Source organism: Mustelus asterias, chromosome 2, assembly GCF_964213995.1.
Source record: "Mustelus asterias chromosome 2, sMusAst1.hap1.1, whole genome shotgun sequence".
Lineage (NCBI taxonomy): Eukaryota > Metazoa > Chordata > Chondrichthyes > Carcharhiniformes > Triakidae > Mustelus > Mustelus asterias.
The window spans coordinates 41,294,475-41,320,422 of NC_135802.1; the positions used below are offsets into that span (position 1 = coordinate 41,294,475).

General features: G+C 44.1%; 1 protein-coding gene across 1 annotated transcript in view; it reads right to left on the bottom strand.

Annotated features, from left to right (window-relative positions):
* Positions 1–7,018: 7,018 nt before the first annotated feature.
* The window catches only part of gad2 (glutamate decarboxylase 2), an 82,215-nt gene continuing 63,285 nt past the window's right edge, over positions 7,019–25,948 (bottom strand). Inside the window, exons 11-12 of the mRNA XM_078227689.1 lie at positions 18,406–18,495; positions 7,019–7,192 (exon numbers count right to left, since the gene is read on the bottom strand). Coding sequence (XP_078083815.1) covers positions 7,019–7,192; positions 18,406–18,495 — 264 coding nt within the window. The remainder of the gene's footprint in view (positions 7,193–18,405; positions 18,496–25,948) is intronic.

Consider the following 25,948-nt stretch of genomic DNA (forward strand, 5'->3'; position numbering starts at 1 on the left):
AGGTCTTTGTGCAACAGTGATATAATCATATTGGCAAAATGCTCCAAGTATCCTGTGGTGAACAATTGTGTCAGCTTTGATCTAGGTTAGGCAGCAGTATGTCCAATTGGTGTTTTACTATTCTGTGGCTACTGTGGCACTTCATGCTATTCTTCTGGATTCATCTCATTCAGAGCAGAGATTTGAATGTTAGCAGTAATGCTAGAAGAATTACACATGTGTAAGATCACACGATAATTACAAATATGGAAAGCATCTGGCCCTGTTGTGCATCTAATTGATTCTTAAATGATTCTACGGGTTTTGCCTCCTGGTCCAGCGATTTATACCACATGTCGATCACTCTTTGTTTGAAGAACTATTTTCTGACATCAGCCTTACAAATACTGGAGCCTCTTTCTTCCACTGTCACAATTCAAAGCAATATTGTGGGTGAAATGCCCTTACCCTGAACCATTTTAAAATCTTCATACAGCTACAGCGGCACGATGGCACAGAGGTTAGAACTGCTGCCTCACAGCACCAGGGACCTGGGTTCAATTCCAGCCTTGGGTCACTGTCAGTGTGGAGTTTGCACGTTCTCCTCATGTCTGTGTGGGTTTCCTCCGGGTGCTCCGGTTTCCTCCCACAGTCCAAAGATGTGTGGGTTAGGTGGATTGGCCATGCTAAATTAACCTTGTCAGGGGGAACTAACAGGGTAAATATGTGGGGTTATAGGGATAGGGCCTGGTTGGGATTGTTGTCAGTGCAGGCTTGATGGGCTGAATGGCCTCCTTCTGCACTGGGGGATTCTGTGATCCTACTAGTCTGACACCTCCTTTCGAAGCCGAGATCCTCCAGTCTTTCCTGCTGATTTACAATCTGCTACATTTGACTTGTGATTCTCCTCTGGACTGCCTTCAGTGCTGGAAAATCACACTTACTTTTCAGACACCAGGAGATGAATTTTCCCATTCTGCCCACCACGGGAATTGTAGTGGGTGTGGGCGGACCATGGAAAGGTCCACTGACCTCGGGCGAGATTTTCCAGTTTTGGGCCAATGCAGCCAGAAAATCCTGCCCCAGAACTGAATGCAGGGTGTAATTTGTTGGCCTTTCTGGTGGTGGCACCATCTGGTCCCACTGAAGTTGACCCCTCGCCCACCCAGCCCTGCAGCGAGCTGCCCAGTAGTTGAACCATTGCAAAAGACTTTGGCGGGATTGGATGACCCTGCTGGCGGCCAAAGGAAAATCCTGTAAATGCAGGTCATTATGAACATTAATTTTATCATTATGGGCGCTAATCGTTTACGATAATGCTTTTCACTATCTTTTGGAGACAGTGCTGCAATGTAAATGGATAGTGTTGATGATCACAGAGACTTGGATGTAGCCATACAAAGAACATGGAAAGTTAACTTGAAGGTATAATAAATATTTAGGAAGGCATTTGACATGCAGGTTTTTCTTGCAAGGGGGCTGGAATACAAGAACAAGGAAGTCTCACTGCTATTGTATGGGGATTGGAGAGGGGGGGGGGTGGTTGGAGTATTGTGCACAGTTTTGATCTCCATATCGAAGGAAGAAAATTCTTGCCTTAGAGACTGTACAGAAAAGGTTCACTAGATTGGTTCCCAGAATGAGAGGGTTGTCCTATAATGGGAGGGCGAGGGAAATGGGCCTATACTCTCTGGAGTTCAGAAGAATGGTTGAAGCGTACATAATTCTGAAGGGACTAGACAGGGTTGACACTGAGATTGTTTCCTCTGCCTGGTGAATCCAGAACATGCAGAAGATAAAGACTTGATTATTTGGGACTGAAATTAGGAGAATTTTCTTCACTCAGAGCATTGTAGATCTTTTGAATTCTCTACCCCAGGGAGTTGTGGATGTTTCATCATTTCATATATTCAAGGCTGAGATAGATAGATTCTTGATCTTTCAGGAAATCAAGGGATAAAGGGAGCGGGCAGGAAAGTGGAGTTGAGGCAGAAGACTAACAATAATCTTATTGAATGGTAGAGCAGACTCAAGCAGCTATTCTTGCTGCTATTGCTTATGGTCTTATGCGTTCTCATATTCTTCATAGGCAGGGTCATTAAACATTAATGGGTAATTAGGGGAGACAGTGGCATTTTCACTCGACTAGTAATCCCAAGACCCAGGGTAAAGCTCTAGGGATCCAGCTTCAAATCCCACCACGGCAAAGTAAAAGTCTAATGATGACCATGAAACCATTGTTGAATGTTGTAAGACCCATCGGGTCTCCCCTTTAGGGAAAAAAAATCTGCCATCCTTGCCTGGTCTGGCCGACATGTGACTGCAGGCCACAGCAATGTAGTTGACTCTTAAATGCCCTCTGAAATAGCCTAGCAAGCCATTCTGTTCATGGGCAATCAGTGATGGGCAATTAATGCTGGCCCAGCCAGCAACGCCCACATCCTATGAACGAATAAAAAAAATATATTTTAAGTTAAGTAAGTGATTAGCAGAATATGAAGAACATTTAAAAAAATATATTCATCAAGAACATTTTATGGTCTCTGACAATTATCTAAGTGGCTTACTATACAGCCCACACAGTATGCCAACACAACAGTTTTGCACTCTGTGGCTCAGGGATGTCTTAGTGCTAACAATTTAGCATGCGTGCTGCAAATCAAGTATGTGTTATTTGCTAATGATGGAGGAGGCAGCATTCATTTAGTAGGCACCTCAGCAAATATGATATAAATGGCATACTTCTAACACAGAAATGGTCCATATCCCCACAGGCAGTCTGGTGCCTCACACTCAGATTTAACACAGCAGGTACTGTACACTACCGTATTGTACTATATGTAGAGGGAGTTGATGGCCTAATGACAATGCCTCCGAACTAATAATCCAGAGACCCAGCCCCAGGCTAACAGTCTGGGGTTATGGGTTCAAATCCCACTATGGCAGCTGGTGAAACTGAAATTCAATGAATAAAGGTGTTTATAATAATTTAGGTGTCCAGATCACCAACAACCTGTCCTGGTTCCCCCCATGCCGACAGTATATGAAGAAAGCCCAGAAGACAGGAAATTTGGCATGCCAGCTATGTCTCTCAACAACTTTAACAGATGCACCATAGAAAGTATTCTTTCTGGTTGTATCACAGCTTGGTATGGCTCCTGCTCTGCCCAAGACCGCAAGAAACTACAAAAGGTCGTGAACGTAGCCCAATCCATCACGCAAACCAGCCTCCCATCCATTGACTCTGTCTACACTTCCCGCCACCTCGGCAAAGCAACCAGCATAATTAAGGACCCCACACACCCCAGACATTCTCTCTTCCACCATCTTCCGTTGGGAAAATTATACAAAAGTCTGAGGTCATGTACCAACCGACTCAAGAACAGCTTCTTCTCTGCTGCCGTCAGACTTTTGAATGGACTTACCTTGCATTAAGTTGATCTTTCTCTACACCCTAGCTATGACTGTAACACTACATTCTGCACTCTCGTTTCCTTCTCTATGAACGGTATGCTTTATCTGTATAGTGCGCAAGAAACAATACTTTTCACTGTATGCTAATACATGTGAAAATAATAAATCAAATCAAAGCTAGTTTCAGTAATAGTAACCAGGAAACTATCAATTGTTATAAATGCTCATGTGATACACCAATATCCTTCAGGGAAGGAAATCTGCCATCGTAATATATGACTGAAATGTCCTCGAAAACACTCAGATGAAAGGTCATTAGGGGTGGACAATAAATGTTGGCTTTGTCCACGTCTCATGAAAGAATTTTAAGAAATGCAAATATAAAGCTAGTCACAGCAATCGATTGCCGTAACTCCCCACCTGAGCCTTGAGGCAAGGAAATCTCTCCTCCTTACCTTGCCTGGCTTACATTTACTGAAGACCCATAGAAATATGGATGACTCATTATCATAGAATTCCTACAGCCCTAAATGCCCTCAAAATGGCTAAGCCACTCTGTTCATGGACAATTAGCGATGGGCAACAAATGCTGGACTTGCCGCAGTGACTCCCACATCCAATGAAAGAATAAATAGAACATTTATGAATAAAAACCCCCTACCAAGTATAACTGAAGACATCAAAAGACAATTGCCGGAAATCTCCGACCTCGTCCAAGGCTGGGATTCTCCGGTGCTACTGCAGTGATGGAGTTTTGGCTGAGCACCAAATTCTCCATTCTCGCTGGCAGTAGGGCGGGAACGAATGAGATCAGAGAATCCTCCCAATATCTATATCCATTTGAACATCTACTTGTTTTGCATGCCTAAGCAAAGTACACCTTTGCCGAAATGTGCCAGAAGTGAATTTGTTTTTTAATGCTAATTTTGCTGGGGTATTTTAATGGCAAAAGGATATAGTTCACCAGATTTGACTGGTTTTTGATGATCTGTCAATGGTACCATAACTATGTGACTGAAATAATCTGACTGAAAGGAAGAATAACCCAAAAAGGGATTTGAAGTAAAATAATACATCCAAGTCAGGATCGGTACTGGGAAAGAATGTAATCTTGTCTTCAGGAATTCTGAACCTGATTCTTGAATCTCAGGAATTGAAAGGAGGTAGTTATTTTGGAAATTCCTGGTGAGTTAGGGTTCCTAAAGAAAGTTTTGCATTTCTGTGTGTTGGAATAGATCAGCACTTAGCACTTTAGCCTCTTACTGTTATTTTTGATAGCATTAGCTTCAAGATTGTAACGGGATTACACCAATAACAAAGTAAAGTAAAAGTAAAACAAAGTTTATTTATTAGTCACAAGTAAGGCTTACATTGACACTGCAATGGAGTTACTGTGAAATTCCCCTAGTCGCCACACTCCGACGCCTGTTCGGGTCAATGCACCAAACCAGCACGTCTTTCAGACTGTGGGAGGAAACCCATGCAGGCATGGGGAAAACATGCAAACTCTACACAGACAGTGACCCAAGCCGTCAATCGAACCCGGGTCCCTGGCGCTGTGAGGCAGCAGTGCTAACCACTGTGCCACCATGCCGTGCAATGGAGAGCATGGAGTTGGATTTCCGTGGGAATCCTTATCCTTTGTAAATATCGGAAACCTTTGAGAAATGGCTATCACATTTCATACCATTTCTCTGGGACTCCTTACACTAGGTGATCAGGGAATATTTAAAATCATTTATAAAAGGGAGTGGTAAGCTGAAAAGTTTTACACAGAGGGTTGCTAGGATTTGGAATAGTTTACCAGGAGCTGGGGTAAGAGTAGAATCCATAACAGCCTTTCAAGAAGAGAAGGGGAATCATATGTGAAAAATAAAAGAATTAAAGGGTATTTGGAAAGGACAGATGGAAATGGGAATTTGGAGATCATTCTTCCTACAATCTACACAAGTATAATAAGCCAATCCTTCTGTACAGTGAAAGAGATAGTTACTTGTGTTAACTTGGAATGAGAGTAGCAACAGACAGAGACATGGCAAAATCACTGCTCGACACTATTGATCCTTGTCCTGGGTAGAATTCTGTACACTACAAGAATGCAAAATAGATATGGATAAGGAAGGCCACTAGTCCACCTTGGTTCACCCACCTAGATTGACCTTGAAGTGCTTCCATTGAAGCATCCAAATAGTTCTTAAATGATTTTGGAGATCTTACTTCCATTGCTTTACCAAGGAAAGTGCTGACTCAAAGTGGTGATCATTCTTTATACAGGAATTAATTCTTTGACATTGTTGCTAAATTTGCCTTCTGTCATGTTGAATCTATGGTACTTTAAAAAAATTATTTGCCTACCAACGTCTGAAGGACAGTTCGATAATATTGTCAGGAGGCAGCTGACCGGGATAGCTAGTTTTGAACTAATATTAAAATCATTTATAAGTCAGTCACTAAGTTTCCAGATTGACCTGTGAATTTTGAAATTGTTCTTTTTGTACCAGTTGCGTGAGTGAAGCCCAAATGGCATAAGAATGCCCTCTGTCAGTGTCCTCACACTTCTTGCCTCAGCATACTTTGATGGATTAGTTACATGCCACATTTCCTGTCAGTGCGTAGCTAATACCTCTTCGTTAACACAGACAAAGTGGTCAAACTAGCTTATAAGATTTAATGCAAATTTGATCATGCTGGGAGTGGAAGACCAAGTCAGAGTTTGAATTCAAAGCTTCCCATTTCCAAATCTAAGTGTACCAAGTATGGTAACAATATACTAGTACATTAAAACATTATCATTCAACACAGTACGGCTTGATTCTAAAGTGCACAGCCTCAATCTGAGGTCAACTAGACATTACTCAAAAGTTCTACAAAGGAAACACTTTCACAGACACTGAACACTATCCAGTTGTCAACAGAATTGTCATTTACCATTTCTTTATAGCATGAAACATCACAGCTATACACTGCATGTGTAAACTCCTGGTCTGAAGATTTCAAACATTGAACTCTCAAATTCAAGTATGGCAACTAAACCTATTTCCTTCTCTATCAAAATAAATAGAGAATATCTGAATTGGACACTTCAATGCAGAGCTTATATAATAAAGGTTTGACAGAGCTGAAGCCCAAATCTTCTAAATGATTTTCATCACGTCTAGTTAAAGAGGGCAAAATGAGGTTAAGCCTCTATTATCCAATCAGAAACCTGCATTTTTAGGACCTAAAAACTTTGTCAACAGAGACCTTCGTAAGTAACGACAGAAATGATGTGAATTATTGTTGGGCAACATCCACTTGGGCTGCTAAAGGACCATAACAAAATATCTAAATGGGTTCTAAAGTGCTCTGTTTACTGTTAATACATCATTTCAGCACTTAATGCATTCGGACAATTTGTCTGAAGTGTGACAGATGGTTGATGACTCGTACCTTGTTTAATTTTGAAAAATGTATAATTGCATTAAATAACTTCTAATATCCAGAATTCCAATTTGAGAGTCTTACGCTCCAATCCCTGTAGTAAGGGCTAAGGTCACACGAGACTAGTTTCAAGGTAAACAATGAAATACATTCACACAATAGCAACATCTCCATTGTATTAGGGCAGATGTCTTGAACCTTGCAGTCACAGGTCCTGGCCAAGTCGCTCTATTTCCTCAATGAGGAAATCAATGTCTTCTTGTGTAGCTGCTGGGTTTGAGATGACCATGCGGAAGAAATTAACTTTGTCACCTTGTGGCTGATAACTTACCATCGTGGTCCCAAATGACATCATCCTAGTTTTAATCTGTGGAGCCACCTAAAACAGCAAAGAGCAAGTTAGAATCTGTCTCTTCGCACGTGCGGGTTAGGTTGATTGGTCATGCTAAATTGTTCCTTAGTGTCAGGGGACTTGCAGGGTAAATATGTGGGGTTATGGGGAAAGGGCCTGGGTTGGATTGTGATCAGTGCAGATTCGTTGGGCCAAATGGCGCCTCCTGCACTGTAGAGAATCTAAGATTCTAAGATTAGAAGCTTTAACATATTTTGCCATTTCAACTCTAGGTTGGGAATGGAATACTAATATGGGACAAATCTGAATTTCTTGCTGCTTTCTCATGGGCTATTATCTATTGTCACCATCTAAACACAATCAATCAGGATTCCATCTGTAGGTTTATCACAATTAAATATCCTGGGAGTACTACTTGTCCCTGGTCGCCCAGAAGTTCAAGTATGAGGACCCTTTGAGCGTGCTAATCTTTGCAGACAACCCCCAGCACAAATGTTTGAAAATCACTGCAGGAAAATGCGACATGTGGATCGTAGGCGGGAAGAAAACACAAGTGTATATTGTAACACGCACAAACTGTGATGCTGCAAGCGCATGAATAGGAGTGAGATGTGTGGCAAGAAGAACATAGAACATAGAACATTACAGCACAGAACAGGCCCTTCGGCCCACGATGTTGTGCCGACCTTCATCTGAAACCAAGATCAAGCTATCCCACTCCCTACCATCCTGGTGTGCTCCATGTGCCTATCCAATAACCGCTTAAATGTTCCTAAAGTGTCTGACTCCACTATCACTGCAGGCAGTCCATTCCACACCCCAACCACTCTCTGCGTGAAGAACCTACCTCTGATATCCTTCCTATATCTCCCACCATGAACCCTATAGTTATGCCCCCTTGTAATAGCTCCATCCACCCGAGGAAATAGTCTTTGAACGTTCACTCGATCTATCCCCTTCATCATTTTATAAACCTCTATTAAGTCTCCCCTCAATCTCCTCCGCTCCAGAGAGAACAGCCCCAGCTCCCTCAACCTTTCCTCATAAGACCGACACTCCAAACCAGGCAGCATCCTGGTAAATCTCCTCTGCACTCTTTCCAGCGCTTCCACATCCTTCTTATAGTGAGGTGACCAGAACTGCACGCAAACATGGCTGGGATTCTCTGACTTCATCCGTGTTGGGATTCTCTGGTCCCACTGTTGTGAATGGAGATTTGGCGTGATGCCAAATTCTCCATTCTCACTGGCAGCGGCGGCGGGGCATATAACATCGGAGAATCCCGGCCCATGAAAATTTTCGGGCAACTTATATTGACAGAGAAAACGAAGGTGGCAGATTACGGACAAACAGTGCTAACTGGGTTATCATAAGTCCTCACTTTCATGAAAGTAACATTACAAGGTTGAAAGCAAAGCTTAAAAATATAGCACAAAATTAAAGATAGAGTGGGCTGCAGGAAGATGATATATGGAAGAACCATTTCTGAGTGTAAATTCACAAGCAAAGTACATCAAGAATTGTAACTTGTAAGTAATGGTGGAATTGTAGAAAGGAACATCATTCAGAAAGGGGGTTCAGATTTATCCTAAATTAGAACTTGGTCTATTTAAAGCCAGTCCAGACTGAGATGTGTCTTCGTTTATTGAGCAATTCCTCTCATTTCCTTTATCCTGTTTCAAAACTTAGCACAGCTCTAAATTTAACAACAATACTTCTTGCTGTTGAATGAATGATCTTGAGAGGTAGAATCAGGTTGTGATGATAAAGAAAGTAAATAAAGATTTACACCTATATAGCACCTTTCAAGACCTCTGGACATCCCAAAGTGTTTTACGTCAGTGGATGACTTTGAAGTCTAATGTCGGGAACTGCAGAAGTTAATTTGTATACAGCAAGATGTCACAAGCAGCAGTGAGATAAATCACCAGTTATTCTATTTTGGTGATATTGGTTAAGAGATAAACTTTGGTTTGGATACTGGAAGAACACCCTTGTTTTGCTTGAATACAGCCATGGAATCTCCTGTGCCTATCAGGGAGGAGAAACAGGACCTCGGTTAAATGTCTTACATGTAAGACAGCAGGCTGAATTTTAACCAGACTACGGATATGCGTTGGGAGGTGGGAAGGCTGGCAATATGGTAAGGGGAGGGATCAGGAGGGTAGCCCAAAATCTTTCCACCACCATGACAGATATCTGGATGAATACTTGGCACGCCATAACATTCAAGGTTATGGGCCAAGTGCTGGCAAGTGGGATTAGGTGGGCAGGTCAGGGCTTTCATGTATCGGTGCAGACTCGATGGGCTGAAGGGCCTCTTCTGCACTGTAGCATTCTGTGATTCTGTGTTATGAACAGCAATGGAAACCTCAGCAGCATGGGTGGCATATTAAGTGCCCAATTAAGGGCCACATTCCCCCTTCTGACAATTTACACACAATGTGCAAGCCCAATACAAGGTAAACCAAAATGTCATCCCAGCGGAGATCTCTTTGATATGTCCCATGGTCCATAGAGGGACTCCAAGGTGTCAATGGCTGCATTACAGCTATGGCACCTCCATGTGATGGTACCCCCCCCACCACCAACGTTCCCACCCCACTTCCTGGGACCTGCCTACCTGGCCCCGGCTCTTTCCGCTGTACTTATCTTGCCTCTCCCTAGCCTTGCATCCTCAGCAGTGGCCACCATGGTGCAGCTGAGGTTGCCAAGCTCCAGCCCTCTGATTGGGCCAGCAGCTCTGGTAGATGTGCTGCTGTCCTCAATTGGATGCTGGTTCCAGCAATATTTCTAAATCAGTTGCTGCTGGTAAAATGCCATCAAAGGTCCCACTGCAGGCGCAGCCGGAGTCAGTTCCAGCGGTGTGGTCTTTCAGCTTGTCTAGCCTAGCATCTCACAGAATGGTTACAGCACAGAAAAGGCCCATTGTGTCTGTGCTGGCTCTTTGCAAGAGTACCTAATACCACTCCCTGTGAACATTTCCTCTTCCAATAATGATCCAATTCTCTGACAGTGCAGCACGCCCTCAGCACTGCATTCAAGTGTCAACCTAGATGCTCAAATTGCGGGGGGGACTAGAATCCTAATTCAGAGGTGGGAATGATATCAACTGAGCCATAGCAGGTACATATTGGTTTAAATTGAGAGAAACCACACAGCAGCAGAAAATTGAATCAGTGAACTATTTGCAAAGCACTCGCCACAATCTCCACATCCTCGCTATTGTTCCGCTCCACCCTCTGACCATTATCTCAGGCTGAACCAGAACTGTAGGCCTTTCCCCACTTGAAAACAATGGCTGCTAAACACAGAAATTCAGCACCACCACCAGCAAGCAGCCTTCTGCCACCACCTCTTGCAATAAAATCACAATTTCAACAACATCGCAGGAAGACTAGATGCAAAGAGCTGCAAATCTGGTACTGCAACCAGGTTACAAACTGCAAATTTTTTTTGTACTTTCTTTAGCTTCCTCTCGAAATCTTTTGATTATCTGCATTCTTTCTGTAAATCCAAAAATTCTTGCTGCATCAAACACTGTTAGGAACTAAAAGGTAGGGCTTTTGCACATGCATTTTCTCAACCAAGTCATCAACAGCAGCTTGCATTTATGCAGCACTTAACATAGTAAAATAGGCCAAGGCACTTCAGAGAAGCATGATCAGACAATAACTAATACAAAGGCTGGAATTCTCCCATCCTGCCCACCATTGGAATTTTAGTGGGCGAGTTGCGGACAATGTGAAATCCCATTGACAGTCAAGCTGGTATTTCCAGTTTTTAGACCAGCGCGGCTGGAGAATTCCGCACAAAGTTTAGGAAGTCCAGAACTAGGGGTCACAGTCTAAGAATAAGTGGCAAGTCTTTCAGGACTGAGATCAGGAAGAACTTATTCACTCAAAGAGTTGTGACCCTGTGAAATTCTCTACCACATAGAACATAGAACATAGAACATAGAACATTACAGCGCAGAACAGGCCCTTCGGCCCACGATGTTGCACCGACCAGTTAAAAAAAAAACTGTGACCCTCCAACCTAAACCAATTTCTTTTCGTCCATGAACCTATCTACGGATCTCTTAAACGCCCCCAAACTAGGCGCATTTACTACTGATGCTGGCAGGGCATTCCAATCCCTCACCACCCTCTGGGTAAAGAACCTACCCCTGACATCGGTTCTATAACTACCCCCCCTCAATTTAAAGCCATGCCCCCTCGTGCTGGATTTCTCCATCAGAGGAAAAAGGCTATCACTATCCACCCTATCTAAACCTCTAATCATCTTATATGTTTCAATAAGATCCCCTCTTAGCCGCCGCCTTTCCAGCGAAAACAATCCCAAATCCCTCAGCCTCTCCTCATAGGATCTCCCCTCCATACCAGGCAACATCCTGGTAAACCTCCTCTGCACCCTCTCCAAAGCCTCCACATCCTTCCTGTAATGTGGGGACCAGAACTGCACACAGTACTCCAAGTGCGGCCGCACCAGAGTTGTGTACAGTTGCAACATAACGCTACGACTCCTAAATTCAATCCCCCTACCAATAAACGCCAAGACACCATATGCCTTCTTAACAACCTTATCAACTTGATTCCCAACTTTCAGGGATCTATGCACACATACACCTAGATCCCTCTGCTCCTCCACACTATTCAAAGTCCTCCCGTTAGCCCTATACTCAACACATCTGTTATTCCTACCAAAGTGAATTACCTCACACTTCTCCGCATTAAACTCCATCCGCCACCTCTCGGCCCAACTTTGCAACCTGTCTAAGTCTTCCTGCAAACTACGACACCCTTCCTCACTGTCTACCACACCACCGACTTTGGTGTCATCAGCAAATTTGCTAATCCACCCAACTATACCCTCATCCAGATCATTAATAAATATTACAAACAGCAGTGGCCCCAAAACAGATCCCTGAGGTACACCACTTGTAACCGCACTCCATGATGAATATTTACTATCAACCACCACCCTCTGTTTCCTATCCGCTAGCCAATTCCTGATCCAATTTCCTAGATCACCCCCAATCCCATACATCTGCATTTTCTGCAGAAGCCTACCATGGTGAACCTTATCAAACGCCTTACTAAAATCCATATATACCACGTCCACTGCCTTGCCCCCATCCACCTCCTTGGTCACTTTCTCAAAAAACTCAATAAGGTTAGTAAGGCACGACCTACCTGCCACAAAACCATGCTGACTATCACCTATCAATTCATTACTCTCCAAATAACTATAAATCCTATCCCTTATAATTTTTTCCAACATCTTGCCGACAACAGAAGTGAGACTCACCGGTCTATAATTCCCGGGGAAGTCTCTGTTCCCCTTCTTAAACAATGGGACAACATTCGCTAACCTCCAATCTTCTGGTACTATACCAGAGGCCAACGACGACCTGAAGATCAGAGCCAGAGGCTCTGCAATCACTTCTCTTGCCTCCCAGAGAATCCTTGGATAAATCCCATCCGGACCAGGGGATTTATCTATTTTCAGACCCTCCAGAATATCCTGCACATCCTCCTTATCAACTGTAATACTGTCTATTCTACTCCCTTGCAACCCAGTGTCCTCCTCAGCTATATTCATGTCCCCTTGCGTGAACACCGAAGAGAAATATTGGTTCAATGCTTCACCAATCTCCTCCGGTTCCACACATAACTTCCCTCTGCCATCTATAACTGGCCCTAAACTTGCCCTAACCAACCTTCTGTTCTTGACATACCTATAGAACGCCTTAGGATTCTCTTTAACCCTATCCGCCAAAGTCTTCTCATGTCCCCTTTTAGCCCTTCTAAGCTCGCTCTTCAACTCCCTCTTAGCCAATCTAAAGCTTTCTAGTGCACTACCCGAGTGCTCACGTCTCATCCGAACATAAGCTTCCTTTTTCTTTTTAACCAACAAAGAAACTTTTTTGGTGCACCACGGTTCCCTAGCCCTACCAATTCCTCCTTGCCTGACAGGGACATACCTATCACAGACTCACAGAAAGCTGTTGGAGCCAGGTGGTGGCTAAAGGGATCAAGGGGTATGGAGAGAAAGCAGGAGTGGGATACTTCAAGTGCATGATCAGCCATGATCATATCGACTGGTGGTACAGGCTTGAAGGGCTAGATGGCCTACTCCTGCACCTATTTTCTCTATTTCTATATTTCTAAAGCCAAAAGAAGGAAAGTTGGGAAAAGGTAATTAAAACCTTGGTCAAAAAGGTAGGTTCTGAAGATCATCCTTAAGGAGTATAGTTGTGGAAAGGTGCAAGTTGGGAATTCCAGAGCTTAGGTCTCTTTTCAAACAAGAATACGTTACAGTCCGCCACTGGTGAGGGGGACTGGAGGAGAAGGGCCCTGTCACAAAATAGAGGGTGGGGATGGGATGGGGATCACATAAAATAGAGGGTGGCCTTTCTGCCCACCCATTATCTCTTATACCTCGGTAAGCGCACACTGGGTCTCTTGGGCCTATTGGACCCCCTTAAGTGGCCAATTAATGGCTCCATAAGGGACTCATTCCATCCTCGCCCCTATTTTAGCCACAGTAGGGAAAGCTTGGGGGTCAGTCGGGGTGGCCTTGTAGCTTTCACTGTGCAGGCTGCTGTCAAGCAAGAAGCATGGGTACCTCCTTTTGGGGGGGGGGGGCGAGGGGGCGGTCTCCTGTGCCCATGAGAGGCACCCCCTCCAAGATGTTACCCCCCCTTCAACTCACAACCCTAGCCTCTCTAACCTGCCCCATCCCCCGTCCCATAGCCCCCTCACTGGTGTCTGCCAGCCAGGCCTATTCAAAACCTCAGATTCATTTTGAAGTCCTCATTCTCACTTCTTCTCCTCGGGCACTGCCTGCAGTCCCAACAGTGGCCACTGCTTGATCCTGGCACTGTTGGAATGACCGAGCTCCCAGCTAATCAGATAGGCTGGCAGCTTTCTAAAGCGGGATTTCCTGCCAGATGGCGTGCAAGTTTCACCCTGAAACCAGCATAAAAAATGTTAGCTACCTTTTGGGTGGGAGGGCTGACCTTTTGGTCAAAGAGTGGGGAATACGCCCGGTAGGTGGTGGACTTTGCCCTACAACCATGGTAATTTGATACTGAATGTTTGTTTGGCCACTTTTGAGCTGAGCTGTTAAAAGTGAACCATGTTGGTGTGGGCCTATGCTCACTTATAGACAAGACAATGGAAGGTCGGCAGCTTTCCTTCCCTAAAGGACATTACATAAAGCATCACTGTTTACTGGATCTGAAGATGGATGCGATCATAATTTGTCTTTTCTATTTTAAGATGCTTCTTCTCATTGATATTCCTTGCAAGGGTTCTGTAATTCTTAGCCAAATTCAAAATAAAGTGGGCCCAATAAGTAATTGTACCAGAAGATGTGATTGTGTTTACCATAATCACAACATTTTTGTTAGCAGACCACTGACATTATGGATAATCTTTCCACTGTGGTCGTAACATGTTATTAGTGTTGACTGATTTGATTACAATTTTGCCTTGCCTGATACGATTTATCCAGTTAATAGTGATGTGTTGCCTAGAATCCATATCCGTGCATATCATTCTGCTTGTTCAAGTGTTTTTTGCCACTTTTAATTGCTCATCTGAGATGCACATCCTCTCAGGACTTGAAGGACAACATTTCTGAAGATCAAGCAAATTTTGTTTTGGATTCCCGACCTGCATCAATAAAACTTGATTTTGCTGCTTAACATATGGTTAAAGTATGTCAAAAAGAATCAGCTGATTTATTCTTCTGTTTTCAGCCTGTTTAAATATGATTAATGCAAATGTTACAGTTCTTGGTTTGAATGATCAGCTATGGTTTTCATGGCCTTATCATTTTCAATCTGCATCAATTCCAGTTTCAAACAGTGCGCCAAATTAATCTTGCAAATGTTTCTGTCATGATGCAAAAGCATAGCTCTCTTTTAGATAATACTGATGTTAGCCACATTCATCACAGCATACCCAAATAGTTTCCCCCATTTCTTCCACCCTGAAGAGAATGATATAAGGTTATCATTAAGTCAATTGGAGTGTGGATGGAGGGCCTATGTGAGGTAATCCTGAGTCCATAGTACTGGAAGAATTGCATTGTTTCCTGGATATATCCGTAGATACACAGGACACAGTTATTGGGCATGATTTTCCCCAAAAATTCTAAGTGCCCAAGCGAGCACGGATATGAGTTCTAGGCGAGTTTAGTGAAATGAATGGCACTGTGCAACACAGAAGCCGTCAGGCGATTCACACCGCTGGGAGGGCGAGGGGGGCCTAATCCCACTTGAGAGGCTGGCATCGGACTGCTGAGGGGGGGCCACTGCGCATGCGCCGATCTCCCAATATACTGTTCCCTGCTGCGAGGCTGATTACATCAGAAAAAATGGTTCGGGAAGACCATGACTGACCGGGCACCAGTCGCAATTCTCGTTTTTGGCTTCCCACTTAAATTTCCCGCCCTGCTACATTACCCGACCAGCATGGGGGGGCAGGAAAATCGTGCCCATTGTCTCATTGATTGAAATCTGTGTAATTTACAGAATTTAAAGGCACAGGATTTAATATGCCACATTCAAAGAACAAAGAACAAAGAACAGTACAGCACAGGAAACAGGCCCTTCGGCCCTCCAAGCCTGTGCCGCTCCTTGGTCCAACTAGACCAATCGTTTGTGTCCCTCCATTCCCAGGCTGCTCATGTGACTATCCAGGTAAGTCTTAAACTATGTCAGCGTGCCTGCCTCCACCACCCTACTTGGCAGCGCATTCCAGGCCCCCACCACCCTCTGTGTAAAAAACATCCCTCTAATATCTGAGTTATACTTCGCCCCTCTCACCTTGAGCCCGTGACCCCTCGTGAACGTCACTTCTGATCTGGGAAAAAGCTTCCCACCGTTCACCCTATCTATCCCCTTCATAATCTTGTACACCTCTATTAGACCTCCCCTCATTCTCCGTCTTTCCAGGGAGAACAACCCCAGTTTACCCAATCTCTCCTCATAGCTAAGACCCTCCATACCAGGCAACATCCTGGTAAACCTTCTCTGCACTCTCTCCAATGCCTCCACGTCCTTCTGGTAGTGCGGCGACCAGAACTGGACGCAGTACTCCAAATGTGGCCTAACCAGCGTTCTATACAGCTGCATCATCAGACTCCAGCTTTTATACTCTATACCCTGTCCTATAAAGGCAAGCATACCATATGCCTTCTTCACCACCTTCTCCACCTGTGTTGCCACCTTCAAGGATTTGTGGACTTGCACACCTAGGTCACTCTGTGTTTCTATACTCCTGATGACTCTGCCATTTATTGTATAACTCCTCCCTACATTATTTCTTCCAAAATGCATCACTTCGCATTTATCCGGATTAAACTCCATCTGCCACCTCTCCGCCCAATTTTCCAGCCTATCTATATCCTGCTGTATTGCCCGACAATGCTCTTCGCTATCCGCAAGTCCAGCCATCTTCGTGTCATCCGCAAACTTGCTGATTACACCAGTTACACCTTCTTCCAAATCATTTATATATATCACAAATAGCAGAGGTCCCAGTACAGAGCCCTGCGGAACACCACTGGTCACAGACCTCCAGCTGGAAAAAGGCCCTTCGACCACTACCCTCTGTCTCCTATGGCCAAGCCAGTTCTCCACCCATCTAGCCACTTCTCCTTGTATCCCATGAGCCTTAACCTTCTTAACCAACCTGCCATGTGGGACTTTGTCAAATGCCTTACTGAAATCCATATAGACGACATCCACGGCTCTTCCTTCATCAACCGTTTTTGTCACTTCCTCAAAAACCTCCACCAAATTTGTAAGGCAAATTCGTACCTCATGATCACAGAAACATAGGCCGTAATCTAATGGAGGTGATGGGGGTCTTGGCTGTTGGCTGGAAGACTATTGAGAGACCCGGATTGCTCAGCTTTCCAGTAAGGCTCACTGCATTAGTCGCCACTCTGGCACTTGACAGGCCACCTGTGGGCCTTCCCCCAAGATCAGGACCCTGAAGCTCGTCCGCTGAGCTATTGGCCAATCAGAGGCTGGCAGCTCTATTGAATGGCAGTGCCACTGGGGAGGTGATGCCTGCTGCTAGTCTGACACCCACCCATGGCCCAAGATCATTGTTGGATCCTAGGCCACAGGTGAGTGATGGTAGAAGATGGTTCACAGGGAGGGAGTCACGGGGGGGGGGGGGGGGGGGGGCGGTGCCAGCAGCAAGACCACAGGGGCATGTCTCTCAGTGACACACATGTACTCCACCCCCCCCCTCCCCCCCCCCCCCCCCCCCCGTCCTGGATCAAGGTTGAAACCAAAATGTAAAGATCTCCTGGCCAATTGGCCTGCCCGACAAGCATACAAGCAGAGTAAAATTGTGTTTAGTTGGTCCTTAATGGGCTAAATTGCCTGCGTGATTGTCGGCGGGTTACACTTCTGACTTTTGCGCATGCCCAACAATTGAAATTTTTTTTGAGTGTGCAGTGACGTTGGGACAGGCGCCCGACAGTTTCGTACAAAATTTTCACGGGTTTCCAGGCCAGGCGCCCACCTGCCCGAGCAACGTAAAATTCTGGCTCATATATTGTCTTTGCCCCATATCCATGGCACTGGCACAGTAGCACAATGGTTAGCACTGCTGCCTCACAGCGCCAGGGACCCAGGTTCAATTCTGGCCTCGAGTCACTGTCTGTGTGGAGTTTGCACGTTCTTCCCATGCCTGCGTGGGTTTCCTCCAGATGCTGTGGTTTCCTCCCACAGTCCAAAGATGTGTGGGTTAGGCTGATTTGGCCATGCTAAATTGATCCTAGTGTTAGGGGTATTAGCAGTGTAAATGTGTGGGATTACGGGAATTAGGGCCTGGGTGGGATTGTGGTCGGTGCGGACTCGATGGGCCAAATGGCCTCCTTCTGCACTGAAGGGATTGTATGTATGATTGTATATCCCTTGATATCCTGTTCACAAACATCCATCAATCTCTGGTTTGAAATTAACCATTAACTTTTCATCAACTAGCATTTGTAGAAGAGTGTTTCAAACTTCTGTTACTCTTTGCATGTACAAATGGTTATTTTCCCAAGGCTATACTGTAACAGACAATTACTGATCAGTGAGACAACCCCTTCCTCTCATTTCCACACAACATGAATTTGGTTTGATTGCCTCATCTTATTCTTCTATTGATTGGAAAGCCTAAATTGTATTTGTCTTAACACAATACAAATGAAAACAGACTTACTTTCATGAGCAAATTCCTTCGTTCTTCATTATCGGGGAGGTGCCGAATACTGTGAGGCAGATACCAGAAGCAGACATTGGTGTGTTGTGGCTGGATAGCAGAAACAGGGCAAAAAATGTTCATTCAAGAATCTGAATATTAACTTGTGTAAAGTGAATAATAAGTATTTAAATTATTTCATCTATCACTTCATTAAATTATATTTAAAGGAATATGCTTTTGAATGGCGTTATTCAGCTTCCTATATCCATCCTATGTGCATTGAGGGAAGGTTTCCTCCGCATGCATTGGGCAGCAAAAGTGCAATCTGTATTTCATTCCACTACAAGAAAGATTTCAGATTTCCTCTTAGATCCTGAATCGTGCTCTGACAGTTACTTTGATTCTCATGATTGTATCTGTCTTGTGTGGACTTTTACCTTAATTTATGCCATTTGTTACACTGAATGACTCCTGCCTGAATTGTTACACAGGTTCTCATGTTTGGCTGTCACTCTTTTAACTTTGCAGTTGTGATTCAGTGCTTTTTCCTCAGGGATTGGGAGACTGCACTGCTGGTGTGTTGCCTCACTCGAGGTGTAGCCCCAGATTCAATTCTGCACCATTTATTCAAATCTAATTAACTCACAATTCCTGTCTTTCATTAGTATTTAATTTAGCCCATTTGTTTGAGGCGGAAACAGTTGTTACATCTTTTACTTTCGAGCTGTATCGTTGTTTTAATTACAGATCAGACAGTGAGGTTTGAGATATAGTCCAGCAAGTGCTTCTTATTTTCATAAATATTGCCATGCATGTGATGTCACATGGCTTGGCTTTGTCCCACGCCAAAACAATTAGTGATTTGGTAAACCCCCCCCACCCCCACCTCTCAGAGCCAGCCCAGCAGCATCCGAAACAGCTCCGTGAAGTCAGAGATAGTTCAGAGGGAAAAAGGCATGTTGTCTAGCTCAGGGGCAGCTCAGTGAGGTGGACAGCAGCTCGGAGGCAGGAGAAGGTGGTAAAAGGCAGCTCAGGACCCTGAACTCAACAGCAGAAATAATGCACAGTTTAGCACCACTGGAAAGAAAATCTACTCAACATCATCAAAATATAGTGTCACTATTTCATGGGTTCTCTATGAGAATTGAACTGGAGCAAAGGGGAGGTGATGGCCTAGTGGTATTATCACGAGACTGTTAATCCAGAAACTCAGCTAATGTTCTATAGACCCGGGTTTAAATCGTGCCATGGCAGATGGTGGAATTTGAATAAAAAAAGATCTGGAATTAAGAATCTACTTAATGACCATGAAACCATTGTCAAGTGTCGGTAAAACCCAACTGGTTCACTAATTACCTTTAGGGAAGGAAATCTGCTGGTCTTACCTGGTCTGGCCAACATGTGACTCCAGAACCACAGCAATGTGGTTGACTCTCAGCTGCTCTCTGAACAAAGGCAACTAGGGGTGGGCAATAAATGCTGGCCAGCCAGCAATGTCTATGTCCCACGAATGAATTTTAAAAAAATATTTAATAGATTTATTTTTACTGTCAAATAGGGATTTGCATGTTGGCCATTGATGGAGTTTGATTTTAACGTTTCCATCTTGGTAATTGAAGACAAATTCAAACATACCTTCCCATCAAGCACCATTTCGAATCCTTCTCTGTTCCTTATTTTATTGTATAAGTAATCGGAAAGGTCCAAACACTTGTCAATCTGAGCCTCAAATCCCATGGTACCCTACAAGAAAGGTAAAAGTTTTGTTTGCCTTAGATCAGTCGTGATGCAAATATATTTGCAAACCATTGAGCACTTTGGAAGTTATCCATTCCCTGCTTTTCCTTGAGGGGTCTTTCTGTACCATTGACTATTCACAATCAAGTAAGGGTGGGAGGGGGGGGGATGAGTAAATAGTTGTTGGAACTGGACCAGTCCCTTTCTGAAACCTGAACATAGAATGTGAGTAACCGCGATTCAGGATAAATCTCTGCTACTGTGAGATAAGAACATAAGAACTAGAAGCAAGAGTAGGCCACCTGGCCCCTCGAGCCTGCTCCGCCATTCAATAAGATCATGGCTGATCTTTTCGTGGACTCAGCTCCACTTACCCGCCAGCTCACCATGACCCTTAATTCCTTTACGTTCAAAAATTTATCTATCCTTGCCTTAAAAACATTCAATGAGGTAGCCTCAACTGCTTCACTGGGCAGGGAATTCAACAGATTCACAACCCTTTGTGTGAAGATGTTCCCTTCAACTCAGTCCTAAATCTGCTCCCCCTTATTTTGAGGCCATGCCCCCTAGTTCTAGTTTCACCCGCCAGTGGAAACAACTTCCCTGCTTCTATCTTATCTATTCCCTTCATAATCTTATATTTTCTATAAGATCTCCCCTCATTCTTTTGAATTCCAATGAACATAGCCCCAGTCTACTCAGTCTCTCCTCATAAGCCAACTCTCTCAACTCCGGAATCAACCTAGTGAATCTCCTCTGCACTCCCTCCAGTATATCCTTTCTCAGCTAAGGAGACCAAAACTGTTCACAGTACTCCAGATGTGGCCTTACCAGCACTCTATACAACTGCAACATAACCTCACTGTTTTTAAACTCCATCCCTCTAGCAATGAAGGACAAAATTCCATTTATCTTCTTAATTACCTGCTGCACCTGCAAACCAACTTCTTGTGATTCTTGCACAAGGACACCCAGGTCCCGCTGCACAGCAACATGCTGCAATTTTTTACCATTTAAATAATAGTCCATTTTGCTGTTATTCCGAACAAAATGGATGGCCTCACATTTACCAACATTGTACTCCATCTGCTAGACCCTCGTCCACTCACTTAGACTATCTATAGCCCTTTGTAGACTTTCAGCATCCTCTGCACACTTTGCTCTGCCACTCATCTTAGTGTCGTCTGTGAATTTTGACACACCACACTTGGTCCCCAACTCCAAATCATCTATGTAAATCGTAAACAATTGCGGTCCAACACTGATCCCTGAGGCACACCACTAGTCATTGATCGCCAACCAGAAAAACACCCATTTACCCCCACACTTTGTTTTCTATTAGTTAACCAATCCTCTATCCATGCTAATACATTACCCGTAACACTATGCATCTTTATCTTATGTAGCAGTTTTTGGTGCGGTACCTTGTCAAATGCCTTCTGGAAATCCAGATACACCACATCCACCCACTGCGCATGTAATGTTCTCAAAGAATTCCACCAAATTAGTCAAACATGACCTGCCCTTCATGAACCCATGCTGCGTCTTACCAATGGGACAATTTATTTCCCGATGTCTCACTATTTCTTCCTTGATGATAGGTTCAAGCATTTTCCCTACTATAGAAGTTAAGCTAACTGGCCTATAGTTACCCGCCTTTTGTCTACCTCCTTTTTTAAACAGTGGCTTCACATTTGCTGTTTTCCAATCTGCGGGAACCACCCCAGAGTCCAGTGAATTGGTAAATTACCATTAGTGCATTTGCTATTTCCCCCGCCATCTCTTTTAGTACCCTGGGATGCACTCCATCAGGACCAGGAGACTTGTCTACCTTTAGCCTCATTAGCTTGCCCAACACTACCTCTGTCATGATAATGATAATTTGCAGGTCCTCACCTGCCATAGCCTTCCTGTCATCAATTTTTGGCATGTTATTTGTGTCTTCCACTGTGAAGACCGACACAAAATACCTGTTCAATGCCTCAGCCATTTTCTCATTTCCAGTTATTACATCTCCCTTCTCATCCTCTAAAGGACCAATGTTTACTTTAGCCACTCTTTTTTGTTTTATATATTTGTAGAAACTTTTGCTATGTGTTTTTATATTCTGAGCTAGTTTACTCTTGTAATCCATCTTACTTTTCTTTATAGCTTTTTCATGGCTTTCTGTTGACCTTTAAAGATTTCCCAATCCTCTAGTTTGCCACTTTGTATGCGTTTGCTTTCAATTTGATACCCTCCTTTATTTCCTTAGATACCCATGGCCGATTATCTCTTTTTCTATAGACCTTCCTTATCACTGGTATATACTTCTGCTGAGCACTATGAAAAATTGCCTTGAAAGTCCTCTACTGTTCCTCAATTGTCGCACCATAAAGTTTTTGCTCCCAGTCTACCTTAGCCAACGTCTCCCTCATCCCTTTGTAGTCTCCTTTGTTTAAGCAGAAGACACTGGTATTGGATTTTACCATCTCACTCTCCATCTGTATTTTAAATTCAACCATACTGTTTCTTCTGAGAGTATCCCTAACTGCAAGATCATTAATTATTCCTGTCTCATTTCACAGGACCAGATCTAGGATTGCTTGTTCTCTCGTAGGTTCCATTACATACTGTTCAAGGAAGCTATCGCAGATACATTCTATGAACTCCTCCTCAAGGCTGCCTTGACCAACCTGGTTTGACCAATTGATATGTAGATTAAAATCCCCCATGATAATTGCTGTACCATTTTTACATGCATCAGTTATTTCTTTGTTTATTTCTCACCCCACCATGATGTTATTATTTGATGGCCTATAGACTACGCCTATCAGTGACTTTTTCTCCTTACTATTTCTAATTTCCACCCAAATGGATTCAACCTTTTTTTCCATCGAACCTATATCATCTCTCACTACCGCCCTGATGCCGTCCTTAAATATCAGAGCTACAATACCTCTCTTACCTTTCTGTTGGTCCCTCCGAACAGTCTGATACCCCTGGATATTTAACTCCCAGTCATGACCATCCTGCAACCATGTCTCTGTAATGGCCACCAAATCATACTCGTTCGCAATTATTTGTGCCGTCAACACATTTACCTTGTTTCAAATGCTACGAGCATTCAGATAAAATGCCCTAATTATAGTTGTTGTACCTTCTTTTTGAATTCTATTAATAACATCTCCTGAGTTCTCCCTCCTTTTAACTTTTTCCCTGATTTTTGATGTAGTTGGAACCTTTTCCCCACATTTTGTCCTTGCTCCCTCCTTCTCAGACTCCTTACATAGGTTCCCATCCCCCTGGCATATTAATTTAAATCCTCCTCAACTGCTCTAGCAAACACTCCCCCTAGGACATCAGTCCCAGTCCTGCCCAGGTGTAACCCGTCCAATTTGTACAGGTCCTACCTCCCCCAGAACCGGTCCCAATGCCCCAGGAATCTGAAACCCTCCCCCTGGCACCATCTCTTCAGCCACGTATTTATCCGATATATTCTGTCATTTCTACTCTGACTAGCACGTGGCACCGGTAGGTCCGATTTGAGTTCCGATTTCTTAACTTTCTTCCTAGCTCCCTGTATTCTGCTTTTAGGACCTCATCCCTTTCTTTACCGATGTCGTTTGTACCAACGTGTACTACGACCACTGGCTGTTCGCCCTCCCCCTTCAGAATGTCCTGCAGCCGCTCTGAGACATCCTTCACCCTAGCACCAGGGAGGCAACACACCATCCTGGAGTCAGCAATGCCTGTCTATTCCCTTTACAATTGAGTCCCCTATAATATTGCACTGGCGCACTTTTTACCCCTCCCTTCTGCAGCAGAACCAACTGTGGTGCAACGAGTTTGACTGCTGCTGCTTTCCCTAGAGAGGTCATTCCCCTCAACAGTATCCAAAGCCGTATATCTGTTTTGCAGGAGAATGGCCACAGGAGATTCCTGCACTACCCGTCTATCTCTTGCTCTGTCTGGTGGTCACCCATTCCCTTCCTGCCTGCGGAGTCTGAGCCTGCGGTGTGACCACCTCTCTATACATGCTATCTCTGACTCGCGGATGCTCCGCAGTGTCTCCAGCCTCCGCTCCAGCTCTGAAACTCGAGCTTCCAGGAGCTGCAGCTGGAGACACTTCCTGCACACATGCTGACCCAGGGGACTGGAACTGTCCCCCACCTGCCACATGGAGCAAGAGGAGCAAACCACAGCTTGGAGCTCTCCTGTCATGTCTTACCCCTTTAAATTAAACTTTTGAAAGATGTTTTGTTTCAGATTATATTCAATTTTCTGTGGCCCTTCTTTCCCGCTTCTTGTTACTACCAAATATAACCTTTTCAAACCATAAACCACAGAAATTACACAGAAACACTATTGTAGTGGACAACAACTACAGTGCCAAGAGCAAAAAGAAAAAAATAACACTTACTGACCAATCAGCACTCTCCCTTGTAGCCTCTGCTGCCTGTTTCACCGAACTCCCTGTATTCACCCAACTCCAAAAGCACTCCTCACAGTCAGGCAGCACTCACTGTGCAGTCAGAGCAGCATTCTGAGGCCTCTGTTTTTATAGGCACAACTTACAAAGTCCTGGAACTGGTTTTAACTAGTTGTACAATTAACCAGCCAAGTTCAGTTGAGAGATGACTCAGCTGATTCCTGTTGCAGGAATGCACTAAAGTGCAGCTTCTAACTTCCCAAGTAAGAACTAATTTGATACCAACTGGTGTTTGCTGGCACCACTTTCCCATGGTGATACCATTTAGAATTTTGCTACCTGTGTTGATCGATGTGACTGCCAACATCCTTTCCACTTACCACTGTGGCCTAAGCCTGGAATTCGTAACTTCAGAAGGATCTGCTATTTGAGATGATGCCATTATAGAATTCCAGCTCGTGTGGTATACACTGTGCAAGTCCATGCCCAATTGCATTCTATATGAAGCAGTCCAATGATCAGAGGATCATTAAGAGGACTGCTGGAAGCTGTTTTGAAAACACTAAAGGTAAGTTGATTTAATTAAAGTTCTCACCCATTTCTCCAATCCTCCCTCCTACCGCCCTCACCACTCACCCCTTACCCCTCCCCCAGGTATGCCTCTACCCATCAAAAGAAAAGGCTGTCTCTGATCTGTGGAGGAGCTGCTGAATTTCCAGGCCCTTTGTCCCCTCAATTAGCGACTTGCCTATAAGGAAATTTAACAACAATATAGCAAGTCTTTTGTACCTTTAATGTACAAAAGCTTCCAAGGTGTTTTACAAGGGGTACGGTCAGAAAAAAAATAGATGCTGAGCTGAAGAAGGGGATATTAGGAGGGGTGATGAAAGCTTGGTCAAAGAGGTGGTTTTAAGGATCATCCTATAGGAGGAGATGGAAATGGAGAGGCAGAGTAATTTAAGGAGGGAATTCTAGAGTATGAGGCCTAGGTGGCTGAAGGTAAGGATCCCGGTGATGGGACAAAGAGGAGTGGCAATACACAAGTGCCCCATGTGCAAGAATAGACAGTTTGGTGGGAGGGGTGTAGGGATGGAAGACATTTCAGAGATAGAGCATGGAAAAGCTATGAAGGGACTTAAACACAAGGATGAGAATTTTAAATTTGAGGCTATATGGGACTGGGAGCAATTGTAGGCCGGGAAGTATAGGTGTTGGGTGAGTGGTAATTGGCTCTGGCTCGGATATGGGGCAACAGAATTTTGGATGAGCTGAAGTTTATGAATAAAGGGGATTGGAAGTCTTCCTCTACAGCCTGGAAATGACAAAGGCACTGGGAGGCAGTGGTGTAGTGGTATTGTCACTGGACTCGTAATTCTGAGACGCAGGGTAAAACTCTAGGGACCCGGGTTCAAA